The 14,515-nt window shown below is 37.7% G+C and overlaps 1 protein-coding gene and 1 long non-coding RNA gene across 4 annotated transcripts in view; one reads left to right on the top strand and one right to left on the bottom strand.

Annotated features, from left to right (window-relative positions):
- LOC105610613 (uncharacterized) overlaps positions 1-1,623 on the bottom strand; it is a 444,948-nt gene extending 443,325 nt beyond the window's left edge. For both annotated transcript variants that reach the window (XR_001041531.4, XR_009601465.1), the window contains exon 1: positions 1,408-1,623. This is a non-coding gene — a long non-coding RNA (uncharacterized LOC105610613). The remainder of the gene's footprint in view (positions 1-1,407) is intronic.
- Positions 1,624-1,690: 67 nt separating this feature from the next.
- Positions 1,691-14,515, top strand: part of DPH6 (diphthamine biosynthesis 6) — a 192,586-nt gene continuing 179,761 nt past the window's right edge. For both annotated transcript variants that reach the window (XM_004010428.5, XM_060419043.1), the window contains exons 1-3: positions 1,691-1,768; positions 5,146-5,240; positions 10,208-10,401. In XM_004010428.5, coding sequence (XP_004010477.1) covers positions 1,746-1,768; positions 5,146-5,240; positions 10,208-10,401 — 312 coding nt within the window. In that variant the 5' untranslated portion in view covers positions 1,691-1,745. The remainder of the gene's footprint in view (positions 1,769-5,145; positions 5,241-10,207; positions 10,402-14,515) is intronic.

The following is a 14,515-nucleotide window of genomic DNA, read 5'->3' as shown; positions in this document are numbered from 1 at the left end:
GCTGGTATCAGTAATATGATGCTCCTTCCTCCATCACTAGAAACTCCTTTCCCACTTTTCTGGGCTGCTTCAGCAACACTGGCTAGCCTTGTTTTTCCACAGACACATAATGCATCTAAAGTCTTGGCTCTAGTTTTTTCTTCTGCGCGTGTGTGTGTGCACACGTGTGTGCACGTGTGTTAGTCAGTCAGTCGTGTCCGACTGTTTGCAACTCCATGGACCGTAGCCAGCCAGGCTTCTCTGTCCATGGAATCCTCCAGGCAAGAATACTGGAGTGGTTGCCATTGCCTTCTCCAGGGGATCTTCTCGACCCAAGGATTAAATGCAGGAGATGTGAGTCTCCTGTATTGCAGCATAGTCTCTGTGCCATCAGGGAAGCCCTTCTTCTGCCTAGAGTATAACAAGTTACTTATACAGTTGACTTTTCTTCAAGTTGGCAACTTGTCCCTCACCTTCTTCCTGATTCTTGTCAAGTTCTATTCTTTTTCACACAGCACTCCTTTTTTTAATATACTATGTAACTTATTAGCTGCACATTGCCTGCTCTCCCCACCTCCACATACACTCCACAGGAGTAAAGTGGGACTTAAGCAATTTTTATTTTATTCATGGATGTATCCCAAGTATTAGGGGAAACTGACCAAAACCATCCACGCTGGCCAGGCACCACAGTAACTTAGGTTGCTTCCTGGTAAGGAATAAGGAACTAACAAGATGGAAGAACTCGGGAAAGTTGAGACATCATATGTCCTACCAACTTCCCAGAATCCTCTTCACTGGAATCCATATTGGCTGAGCAATGTGCATGCCACCAGGAAGGATCTTGAGTCGAGAGTGATTGGCCAGAATCTAGGAAACTAACCCCATCAACATAAGGCCTGAGATTGCAACTATGGTGGCAGAGCAGTCCTCCTGGGCTCCCTTACCCTTCTGCTCTGCGCTCGGGCACCCCTTTCCAATAAAGTCTCTTGCTTTGTCCATACCTGTGTCTCCTCAGACAGTTCACTTACAGCGTTACAGAAGAGCTCATTCTGGGGCCCTGGACAGGAGCCCCCTTCCTGAAACTCAAGAGCCTGAAACAGAACCAGATACCCGAAAGGCATTCAGAGAATATCTGGTTAAAAAGTTTAGAAGCTAGAATTTCCTTCTGCAAGGCTGCTGGTCTTGGTAATCAAGCCTTAATGGGCTTCCTAGCTTCTTTATTACAGAGTGACCAAACCAGAGAGGGCCTAGCGGTCCTGGGAATAGCGAAGGAAGTTTGAGGTATTGAGGAGATCAAACCTAAAAAACTGAAGGGTTCGGTTCTTTTAGGTGGGTGGTTGAGTTAGTAAAGACCAACGTACTCTCCCTTTGTACGTCCACAGGGGTTTCGATTGGTAGCGTAGGTGACTTCGAACATTTTCCTACCCAAACAAATCCAGTGCCCCCGAGCGCAGCTCTGCGATGCGGGCCTTGACCTTCCCAGGCAGCTTCAGTGCCCTTACTTAGGTGGTTAGGCCGTGCCTAAACAGCGTTCTTTCCGGGGACGCGACATCCGTGACTCACGGACTAGGCTCCAAGTGACGCGTGCTCCGCGCCCAGGTATCCCTCCGGCCGCCGCACCGGCGGCAGCGCCGGTTGCCTGACAGGCGACGGAGCGAACAGGCACTTGAGGCCCCGGGCACGTCACGGCGGGGGCGGGGGCGACGGCGGCGACTTCCCAGCTCCCACCCGCGCTCGCCGCACGCACGCGCACTGCGCCCAGCATGAGGGTCGCAGCTCTGATCAGGTAACGCGGCGTCCACGCTGCCTTCCTCTTCCTTGTCAGCCTCTAGTCCTTTCCGACTGACCGGGCGGGAGCTGCCGCCTCCGCCGCCGCCGATCGGGCGGTGTCCGTGCAGGAGCCGCTCGTCGCGGGCTCGGCTGCTCCTCCTGGCCGCAGGAAGAGGCGGAGCCTTCGGGTCCCAGGTCCGGGGCTGGCACTCCTGTCTGCCCATCGCCGCCTCTCTGGTCGTCTGGGCTCCAAACTTAGGTTCAGATTGGATTTACGTTTTAAACTACTGATGCCTGGCACTCACCGCCAGAGCGTTTAGTTAGTCTGACTTGGACCTGGGTCGGATTCTCAAAAGCTGTAATAGGCTGTGGAGTTTGAGAGGCAGTACTTGACGCCACTTAGTGCCCCGCTGCCCTTTTCCCTTCGTTTTCTTCTCAGGATCCTATCTTTCTGCGGGTCCTCCGGCCCAGCCTTATTCCCTAGGTTGCTACCAGCCCCGCCCCCTCTCACAAAAGACCACCTCTCCCTCTTCTGCAACCCAGTAATGACAAAATTGCTTCTGACGAGGATGTTCTTTACCTTGGTGTCAAGGATAGAGATGGAATTATCCTGTTTTATCCTAGATCCAGCTGCCATTGCTTTGGAGACTCATTGCGTTTAGAAAAGTGACTTGATGGTAACATACTCCACATTCCAAAAAGAGTTTGAAGTCTGTAGTAACCCATCATGTTTAGGTGTCTATGACGACCAAAGGCTGGTCAGTTTAAATGGCTCCATCCTCTTTCTATGGACTGAAACAAAAGGGAACATAGTAACAACATGCAAAAGGGAATTTAAACTGTTTGAACGTTTGTTTGATGAGAATTGGATCGATGTAGAGTGAGTTGCACGCAACCATGCAACCTGGAAGATTTCATGAAAATCTTTGTTCAGTACCTTAGGAAATTAATGCTGGCTGAAAACAGTGTGACCCATGAAGAACTCTCAATATAACATCTTTTACTTCAGTGCCATTGTTAAGATACTAAGACTATAGTGCCAAAATAATTATTTTTATACTGTGAATTTCTTTTGTAAACTCAATGATTAAGCTTTCACCATTATGAATGAGCTTCAGTTGATATAGATCAGTAAGAATAAAAAGCAGTCCAGGAAATGAGTAATTCACATCCACATGCAGTTTACCAAAAGTTTAACCATTCAAGTAGGACGCTTAGCTACAGTCTCAGAAATGTTGGAGGGAAAGAGAGAAGAAAATTGGTATAATTTATTACACTAAATATTCTATTGTGTGCATATTTTACTTTTGTAATAAGCTAATTACTTTTTAAAAGAAGCAATGTTGGAAAATTGTTGCTAAAATGTAAGATCTGTATAAGTGTTGGAAGATATGCTATAAGTTGGAGTACAGAACATAATATGTACATACAAATGTGAGTGCATGCGTGCTTAGTCACTTCAGTTGTGTCCGACTCTCTGTGACCCAATGGACCATGGCCCGCCAGGCTCCTCTGTCCATGGGATTCTCCAGGCAAGAATATTGGAGTGGGTTGCCATTTCCTTCTCCAGTGATAAAGTATGAAGTGAGTGAAGTGAAGTTGCTCAGTCGTGTCTGACTCTTTGCCACTCCATGGACTGTAACCTACCAGGCTCCTTCGTCCATGGGATTTTCAGGCAAGAGTACTGGAGTGGGTTGCCATTTCCTTCTCCAATATAAATGTGAATGCATACATAATACATATATATATTTGTATGCACATACACTTGAATGTATTTGGATTTGAATTTAATACTGTGACTCTACTTGTAATAAGTATGTTTAGTGTGTGTATGTGGGTGCACTAAGAGATGAGATATGTGTGTGCATTCTAGGGAATAAGTGAAACCAAGATTCTTACGTATCTTTAGACCGTGAAGAACATTGTTTTCCTAATATACAAAAGATTGAGTCATTTAATTTTGCAGTTGAATGGCACCTTGAAGATTAGTTAGGCCATTCTCTAATTTTATAACAAAGACTATAAACCCAAGCACAATGAGTAACTTAGCTTAGTATTCCAGAATTGGGAACTAAAATTCTGATCTTCTGTAGAATGTCTCCCCTAACATATGTTATGTATTTTGTGATGTTCTAAGAAGTGAGTAAGGGACTCAGCCTTTTCTAAACTTAATTTGACCTTGAAAAGCTTATGTTCTTAGAGCATTTGTTGGACACTGTTGTCCCACAGGGTCTTCCCATGTAGCTCAGCTGGTAAAGAATCCACCTGCAATGCAGGAGATCCCTGTTGGATTCCTAGTTTGGAAATATCTGCTGGAGAAAGGATCATCTACCCACTCCAGTATTCTTGGGCTTCCCTAGTGGCTCAGCTGGTAAAGAATCCACCTGCAATGTGGGAGACCTGGGTTTGATCCTTGGGTTGGGAAAATCCCCTGGAGAAGGGAACGGCTACCTACAGGGCACAATTTGGGAAATACTGTTTTAAAATCATATTTTAGGTCTTAGCATATTTTAAAATAAAAGGCCAAGTTCTGATTTTGGATATATATGAAAGGAAACAGGAATAAAACAAAGGAAGAGAGACAATGATTTTTTTTAAAAGACGAAACATGCATAGAGAGGAACAGTAGAGTATTTAACCAAAATAGTATAATGGTTGCAATTCAACTTTGTTAAACATGAACTAACACTGGTCTTGAGTAAGTGATTTGCCTTAGGTGGATTTGGTACCAGAATTTAGAAGTTCCTGTCAATTTGTTTATTAGATTTATGACTCAAGCCTTATCCTGCCATCGTATGTGGTGATGGTTGAAAGCTGAAGTTCTCACAGTACTGATGTTTAACTTTATCAGTGTAATTCAGCATTTCAATTTCAACCTCTACAGAATTTGAACCCGCCAAGTATGTCAAACTTTGTCATTTGACTGCATCTCAGATTTTTAATTTGATCCTTTAATTGGTGCTGGTGACCATCGTTAGCATTCTCAAAGTGGGAAAGAACAGGTACTTTTTGTACTTTTTCATAAAAAATTTCATCTGAGCAGTATATATAATGTGTTTAACTGGAATGTAAAATTAAATCATTTTTTATTTGCAAAACACTTTATATTTTAAAGCAAAACAGCTATCAAAAACCAAAGAGTTACCATTTTAGCATAATCTTTGTTATGATGGCATATAATTTTATAAGCCCTTGTGAGTAACGACTTTAGATATTCAGTTTCCTTTGATCAGTTGCATATGCTGTGGAAATTACACATTCTAATACAAAATAAGTCTCTCATATTCTGAAAAGCTGAAAAAAATAATGTGTTCTGTTTTGATGTATAATGAATCTATGTTTAATAACAGTAACCTGATATTTATTTGTCTCCTTATCTATTTATTTTTTTAGTGGTGGGAAGGACAGCTGTTATAATATGATGCAGTGCGTTGCTGCTGGGCATCAGATTGTTGCTTTAGCAAATCTAAGACCTGCTGAAAACCAAGGTAAGTGTATACATGTATTGGAAAGTTCTCTAAATGACTGAAACTCCAGCCTCATAATTGCATTCTCTTGTACGCAATATGCAAACAATTAATGGGAACTCTTATATTTTTAGCACTGTTTAGATGCTGCATTCGCTTTCACTTGCATTGGAGAAAGAAATGGCAACCCACTCCAGTGTTCTTGCCTGGAGAATCTCCGGGATGGGGGAGCCTGGTGGGGCTGTCTCTGGGGTCGCACAGAGTCGGACACAACTGAAGCGACTTAGCAGCAGCAGCAGTTGCTACATTCTGCGCTAAGTGTTTTCAATTATGTAATATTTAATCCTCCTAAGAACTCCTAGAAAGTTACTCCTAGGCAAAGATACTGAAGCTTAGAGTTTTACAATTTTTTCCAAGGTGAAATAGCTAATACAAACTTGTAGAGCTGATACTTGAATCCTCTTACTTCAGAGTGCACTGTTGTTCCATTACAACAATTTTCCAAGTGTTGTTGGCAATGCACGGGTAAATAGTATACAACTCTTTGGAGCTTGGAAAGTAAGACATAAATGAATAAATGATAATATGTAAATTTTGTTATTAAAAGCATTCAGTTTAGCCATCTTAGTTGTAAACTAAATGTGTGATACTTGAGAAAGCCATTGAACAATACATTTCTACTTTTTATGCATCTATGGTAATAAGGACACCTACAAATAATCCACAGACCTTATTTTAGCTACTTTTTTCAGTTTTTCTCCAGTGAAATTTCTCCACTTAGGTATTTTTTTTTCCTCTGTGTCCATGGTATCCAAATTTCCTCTTTTAATATGGACACCAGTCATATTTGGTGAAGGGCTCACTCTAATGACTTCATTTTAACTAATTATATCTTCAATGACTCTATTCCCAAACAAGGTAACATTTTGAGGTATTAGATGTTAGGACTTTACCCCAAGTATTTGGGAGTGACACAGTTCAACCAACAAAATCTTTTTTTTTTAAATTGAGATACAGTTGATATATAATACTGTATTCATTTTATGTGTATAACAGTGATTATATATATATATATGATATATATATAAATAATAAGTTGACTTTACATCCATCACTACACATAATCATAATTATATATATATTTTCCCAATCAGACTTTTAAATAAAAGAAAAATATTCATTGATTTGCTTTTCATACTCTTTTATTATACTCATGCAACCATAGATATTAACTGTTAAAATGTAATAGAGGAAGATTAAACTTGTCTAACTCTTACTGCTTTTCTACTAAGATCTTTTTATCATTCCCTTTACTCAGCTTCTTTTAAGATTCCATGCTTTTCCTCTACTGTTATTTTAGGTTTAATTAGATGAGTGTTATATGCAAAAACACTAATAATTCCTGGTGTGAAGTAGGTCCCCAACAAATTTAGTTTAATCTGAGTGAGTAAGTAAAAGAGTGTTAGTCGCTTAGTTATGTCTGACTCTTTGCAAAACTTTGGATTGTAGCCCACCAGGCTCCTCTGTCCATGGAATTCTCCAGGCAAAAATACTGGAGTGGGTAGCCATTCTCTTCTCCAGAGGATCTTCCTGATCCAGGGATTGAACCTGGGTTGCGAGCAGATTCTTTACCCTCTGAGCTACCAGGGAAGCCAGTAAAATCTGAATCTTGCACTAGATATTTTTCTTCCTTCCTTTGTTCCTTCTTCAGGGCTGCCAGCCTATTGAATTTTTATTTTTATATCATTTTAGAGTTGTTTTCTATTTTTTTAATGCCCAAATAGATTTTTTGTAAACTTCTTGAGAGGAGGAGTCATATCTTCTATATTCCTTTAATTGTTCCTCAGCACTTGGGAAAACTCTGTGCCCCTGATAGGCATTCACTCAAGGTTTATTGATTGATGAATGAATAATGAACTAACTAGAGTTAACCCTGCAAGGCAAGCAGTTATAAGTTTTCTTTCTTTCTCTGATTAAGAGCCAAGTAATGCTTGAAGTAAAGTGGGAGTATAAAGATTAGAAATATTTTATACGAGGAAGTAGAACAGGTCCTGTGAAGGTCCTGTGGAGGGTCAGGTGTAAACATACACTTTAGGATTTTGTATGGGTTTCTGATGATTAATAATAATAGCATTTTCAAAGTAGTATGCTTAGAAAGGGAAGGGAAAGTGAAGTCGCTCAGTCGTGTCCGACTCCTAGCGACCCCATGGACTGCAGCCTACCAGGCTCCTCCGTCCACAGGTTTTTCCAGGCAAGAGTACTGGAGTGGGTTGCCATTGCCTTCTCTGGATGTTTAGAAAGTGACCTCCTATTTCTGACTTTAAATAATGAAGAGAAAATTATTTAAGGGTGAATGGGAACTATACTACAATGTCTGTATTATAAAAGAAGCAGCAGAATTTCATTGCAGGTTGTATTCTGTTACTTCAGGAAAGAATTTTCTTATCCTTTGTGGCCAGTCAGGCAAGTAAGTTTTTTAAGCTTTCTATCTTTAGAGGTGTTGGTATTTAAAAAGAAGATTGTTTATATAATACATACATGATGTAATTTCACTCCATGGAATTTTTGTCTTGTCTTCAACTTTTCTACATGAATAGTTATGGTTCCCTTGTACTGAATCACTGATGTACAGATTTTGACTTACATTAGTTGAAAATATTCTGTCAGAAATTCATTTAATACACCCAACCTACTGATCATGATAACTTAGCCTAGCCTACCTTAACTCTGCTTAGAACACTTATATTAGCCTACAGTAGGGCAAAATCATCTAACACAAAGCTTCTTTTATAATAAAGTGTTGAATATCTTATGTAGTTTATTGAATTCTGTAGTGTGTGGAAGTGAAAAATAGAATGGTTCTTAAGTATATTAGTTGTTTGCCGTCTTGATCATGTGGTTGCCTGGGAGTTGTGGCTATCTACTGCTGCTGCCCAGTATCACAGAGAGAATGGATCATGTATCACTAGTCTGGGAAAAGATGACAATTCAAAATTTGAACTACAATTTTTATTTAATGTGTATTGCTTTTGAACCACTATAAAGTTGAAAAATCCTGCTTTGAATCATCTTTATAATCTTCCTTGTGCTTAAGGTTCACTAGCAAGGTGGGTAAGATGACAGGCAAAGTATATCTTTCAATTATGCCCCTTAGTGGAAGGCTTCTGTGTCCATGGGATTCTCCAGGCAAGAATACTGGGGGCTGCCTTTCCCTTCTCCAGAGTATCATCCCAACCCAAGGATCAAACCTGGTTCTCCTGCATTGCAGGTGGATTATTTACCAGCTGAGCCACTAGGGAAACCCTAGAATATTGTTAGAAAGAATTTAGTAGTAAATGGAATTGGAATATTGTAAACTAAAAGCTTGAGGAAATCAGCTGCACTCTTATTATAATGGAAGCAAATAGATGGCTATGGGTTGGTGGATAGAGTTTAGCTAATCTTGATTTAAAATCAACAGGATATTGATGATTGTTGAATGATTCGTTGACTGGCTTTTTTTTCTCCCCCTAAACATGTAAAAGGAATCTTAATGAGGAATGACTGGTAGAGATGACTCCAGTATAAAGTTGGTTAAACTAAATCATAGCACTGAGTTTTCAGTGGGTAGTCTGGAAAAGAGTTTATCCCCATAATGGGGATAAATGTGAACTTGTCATAAAATTCACAAAGCTATCTCTTTAAGTTTGTAGTAGGAACTTTTGTGGCATGTTAATTGAGGTGCTTCAGGCAACAGTGGAGCCTTTGGGTTTTATTTGATCTCATACTATTATTGTTATCTAGCTTCCATTAATAAAAGTTACGTTGTGGTTGGGACTAAATGGAGCCTTAAAGGAAAATTGTCTTCTAGGTTTTTGAATTCAGTAAAATGTTGTAATTATTTTGCTAACATCAGGAAGTTTCTGGCTGAGAAACTGAAAGTTATTTAAATATATTAATTCGATTGTATTAATTGTCTTTAAAGCGAATACATTCAAAGATCTAGTTTAAATTTGAGATGAAGGTAATCTAAGAGGCTTTTAGGTTACTTTGGCTATAGCTCTCCTTCCTACTGAAACCAGGGCTAAACAGATTTACAATAATAATATGAGTACATCGATAGCAATCTGTTGTGTGAGCCAAAATCTGATGGCATACTGTGGCGATTTTGATTATTGAAGGCCCTTATGATATAATTTTTCATGCCTTTTGATGAAATACTTTCACATTCAGTGGAAAGCCTAGATCTGCTTGGCAAATATGCATATATACACAGATACACACAGATACACACATATATGTCAAACATTGTTTTGTAACTTTTTAAAAGCTTAAAAATATTTTTTAACACCTTCCTTGTCATTATTATTTACCATAGCATTTCTAGATATTGTGTTTGCAACATAAATACCCTACAAAAATGTGTTATATAGATAGATAAATTTGAGAGATAATTCATACACTCTCGCCTTGTTAGAGCATCTTAAAGCTGCTTAGCCTAGGAAGAATTGCAGTTAAAACACCTATTTAATATGGTTTATCCTCATTTTTTATATAAATTCATTTGCCCATGGAATCCTTTATTTTTTCATCCAGTACCTAATAATATCTCATGGGATTTCTATTCTGCAGAACACACTTTAGAAAATACTCTTCTTCAAAATTATATTAATAGCTGCATAGTATTATGTGAATATACTATAATTTTAATCTATTGATATTATAAAAAATGCTGTGATGACTATCTTTACAAATAATCTTTATGTATTTTCATGATTCTTTTTTCTAAAAAATAGAGTAAAGAAATCAAAAAGCCTATTCCAGTGTATTTCTAAGTTCATTTGTATCACTAAAAAGGTTCAGGTGATTCATCTGTTTTGAATATTTTTGTTCTTATTGATGTTTTTGGAATCAAGTTGTATTGACTGCTCTCTAGGCAGTGAAACTCAGGTGGATTTCAAACCCACTGTCTTTCATTCTGTTTGATTATTTCCCTTTATCTGTTGCAGAGGGGTCAGATGAACTGGATAGCTACATGTATCAGACAGTGGGTCATCATGCCATTGATCTGTATGCAGAAGCGATGGCTCTTCCCCTCTATCGCCGTACCATAAGGGGAAAGAGCATGGATACGGGACCAGTGTACACCAAATGTGAAGGTGATGAAGTTGAAGATCTCTATGAGCTTTTGAAACTTGTTAAGGTATGCAGAGCGACTAATTACATTTACTGAGTTTAGTGTGTAATTTAGTAAATTATATTTACTGAATTATTTAGTAATAAATATTTTATAACTCCAAGAAGCCCAACTATTCTTTGAAAAGCTATTTTGTCTTTTCAGTTAGAAAACTGTTACTATGCCTTTATATTAAATATTGTTTAAAAATAGAATTTTTGGTATAGTCTGGCACCGATAATTGATATTTACCCAAGTTTTCCTTAGGATTTTGGAGCTGATGGATTTTCAATCATGTTTTTAGCAAATATTTTTTTGAATGTCTTGTTATATGTAGTTCTAGGCACCGGGGATAGGACAATGAACAAATAGAAAAAGTCTTGTTTTGTTGGAGCTTACTTTTTTGTAGGAGACAGGTCAGTAAGCAAACAAATAAATTATATGCGTGGTGGTGAAGAGTACTGTGAAGAAAGATGAAGCGGAGTCAAGGTGATGAAGAGTGATGGCAGTGAGTGGTCCAGAAAGACCTTGCTGCTTTGGTGAAATTTCAGTAGACCTAACGAAAGAGAGACTGGGCCTTACTTTAAGTTCATGAAAGAGGTTTATAAATTAAATACTTAAGTTTCTGAATATAAGACTTTGCAGCAATTGTGCATTCATTCTTAATTTCTCTGGATGGAAAATTGAGGAGAGAAAGTATGGGACTTATCTATCTACTAGGTACTATACATAGTAAATGTTAATTAATAGATATCCTTTTATATTAAGCAGTTATCTTTTTATTCTTAATATAGTCAACTATTTTAATACAGTTCAGTACTCTTAAATATGAATTTTATCCAGTCAACTACAGGCAATTCATATAAGGTGTAGCTAGTAAAATAGAGAATTTAAACCAAATATTTCCTTGATGTCTTATTTTTTTACAAAGGAAAGAAAATTTCTGTCCCTTCTTGTACCAAGGGACATTGCATTTTATTTTCTTTCTTTAGAGAAGTTTAGCTTTTCAGAAGTTATGTTATGAACCCCTGTCATGAAAAAATTTGGTAGTCTCAAATAGCTACTTTAGTGCTGTACTTCAGATTTGATGCTGATCAGAGCCTAATATTAGCTAAGAATTTTGATTTTAAAAATATATGAAACTCTTCATTTCTTTTAACTTTGAAAATATCTCTTATTTTCTACATCAGTTCAGTTCAGTTTAGTTGCTCAGTGGTGTCTGACTCTTTGTGACCCCAGGGACTGCAACACGCCAGGCTTCCCTGTCCATCACTAACTCCCAAAGCTTGCTCAAAATCATGTCCATCGAGTTGGTGATGCCATCCAACCATCTCATCCTCAGTCATCCCCTTCTCCTCCTGCCTTCAATCTTTCCCAGCATCAGAATCTTTGCCAGTGAGTCCATTCTTTGTATCAGGTGGCCAAAATATTGAAGCTTCAGCTTCAGCATGTCCTTCCAATGAATATTTAAGACTGATTTCCTTTAGGGTTAACTGGTTTGATCTCCTTGCAGTCCAGGAGACTCTTGAGTCTTCTCCAACACAGAAAATTCTTATTTTTATTTAGCCTTTAAAAACCAAAACTGAAAGGGAAAGAATGGTTCTATAATTTACTATTTAGGAAAAAAAAATTGCTGTTTGGATATGGGTAGCATAAAAGGTAAATACTTTTCAAAGGAAATCTCAGGGACCTGATTTCTTCCTTTTAGGAATATACATGCTAATAACAACTATTTTGATTATCATCATGTCTAATTCTTTGTGACCCTATGGACCGTAGCCCACCAGGCTCCTCTGTCTATGCAATTTTCCAGGCAAGAATACTGGAGTGGGTTGCCATTTCCTCTTCCAAGGGATCTTCCCAACTCAGGGAAAAAACCCACGTCTCCTGTGTCTCCTGGGTTGGCAGGTGGATTTCTTACCACTGAACCAACTGGAAAGTCCTGTCAAACAACAGAGAAGGCATAAAAGAAATTTCACCTCTCTCCATGTGAACCACTAAGACTTTGACAACGTTCACTTTGAGGTGTGGAATACTGAGTGCAAATTCTTCATTCTCAAAATTCTTCCTCAGGGTACAAAGAAACTAGGTATTAAGTTTGTAGCATAAGCCAACATTACAAAATGGTAGGACTCAATACTACAGGTAATTAGGTTGCTTAAAAACCACTGATAACTGATAACTTTGGAGAAACTGTGATAATAACACCCTTCCGAGAAAGGGAAAGATAATAAATTACTAATCAATTTAATTAAAAATGGGCTGATTAGTAGTAATTAAGAAGAAATTTCCCTTTTGATATATTTTGTCTTTGGAGAAATGGATGCTTTGCCATTATCTTTATAGTAACCGTCAGTTATGACATAAATTAATGTTAATGTTAAATCTTGACAACTTCTGCTTTGGAAGTTCGTACATGATAATTATAACTATAGCTGAAAGAGATGTTATCAAGTTGTCTGGGACTAAATAGTTCCTTCTTTTCCTGTGCAAAAATATTAATTTTACTATAGGATATTTTAAGGACATAAATATCAGAAATATACTGCTTTTATGGAAGAGATTGTATAACCAGGCTTTTATAGTTAAATCCATTTATGAAACACTGGTGCAAAGATTCCAATAGCAGTCTTACATATTCTAATGAATAATTGAGTAATTATGGGAAAAAACGAGTTGAGAAGAGCTATAATTCTTCAAGTTCGTCTTCCCTTGTTCCAAGAAAAAGATGGAATTGCATTTTTTAAATCCTTTGAATATTAATGAAGAATTGAAAGCATTTAGATTCATTTTCATTTTAAACATTTATTTATAACAGGTTGTAGTTTTGTGACTTTCACATGTATGTCAGACTTTTGTTATTGTTAACTCTTTTTACCCCCAGATGTTAGAGCTAATATTTGAATAGGAGATGTTTGTTTTTTACAAAGAATTTAATTGACTAATTGCTTAAAAGAAGTAGGAAAGACTTGGAAGAATTTGCAGAATTAAAGATTTCCTAACTATCAACATTTTATAGAAGTCATGAAAGCTAATAGAAGTGGAATAAGCCTTTATGTCTTATGGGTTGTCAGGTGATTATGACAGGTGTGTGTGTGTATATATATATATATATATATATCTCAAGCTGCTTGCAAAATATCTGGCTTTCATATAGCTGGTCTTTTATTCTTTAAAATTTCTTTAATATTAAAATATCATTTGATTCTCATCTGGGTTAGTTTGGCATATAGTATTATTCTCTAAAAATATAGTAATTTTCAAATTCTGGGGTGTTTTTCTTTTAAGTCACATAAAGCAATGCAATAGTTCCTGCATGATATGTCTAAATACCATAACTCTATAGAGAATATATTTGAGGATCACTTATTCTTTCTTTCTCAACTGGAGCTGCTTCTTACTGGATCTGATATTGTCCTCTTTCTTGGTTTATTCCCTGATTTCAATGGAATCCATCAATAAGAGATTTCCTTAGAGAAGTTACTTTCAAGTCCTTGCAGTTTGCAAATGTTCTTATTCTTCCCTCATATTTGATTAGTATGTTCATTAAATTTAATATTTTAGGATGAAGGTCACTTTTCCTCAAATCATTAAAGGCATTGTTCCATGGTCCTCTAGCATTTTGTGATGAGAAGTTTCATGCTAGTGTGATATTTGTTCCTTTTAGCTGACTCGTGTTTCTTCTCTGTTGTCTTTTATGATTGTGTCGTTATGTTTGATGTAATGAAATGTCACAGCAGCAACTGGACGTTGAAAGTGGCTTCCCTGTATCCTTTCTACAGTTTTCTATTGAGGAGCAGCATACCTCTTTCCTTTTATCCTAATCCAGGTGAAAGCCAGTCACAGCATGGCATCCTGGCCCTAGCCATTAGGTCAGGGTTGGTTTTATTAATCTGCATTGTACCACATAGGATGAAACGTAAGATGATGGACAGTTGGCAAAAGATAAGGTCTTTCTCCTGCACGGAGCAATATGTGGATGTGAGACCTAAAACTGCTACTGCTTTCTTTTTTTGATAGAAAAAGAGGAGAACCTGCTGTCTAATCTGACACACAAAAAGTGGCAGAGGCAATAGAATTGCAGTGTGAGGATGGCTCTGCAAAATGCCCTTCCATTATTTGATAATTGACTCCCTTTGAT

This window comes from Ovis aries, chromosome 7 (assembly GCF_016772045.2).
Source record: "Ovis aries strain OAR_USU_Benz2616 breed Rambouillet chromosome 7, ARS-UI_Ramb_v3.0, whole genome shotgun sequence".
Taxonomy (NCBI): Eukaryota; Metazoa; Chordata; class Mammalia; order Artiodactyla; family Bovidae; genus Ovis; species Ovis aries.
Note: the sequence above shows the minus strand (reverse complement) of the source record. Positions and strands in the feature narration are given on the sequence as shown.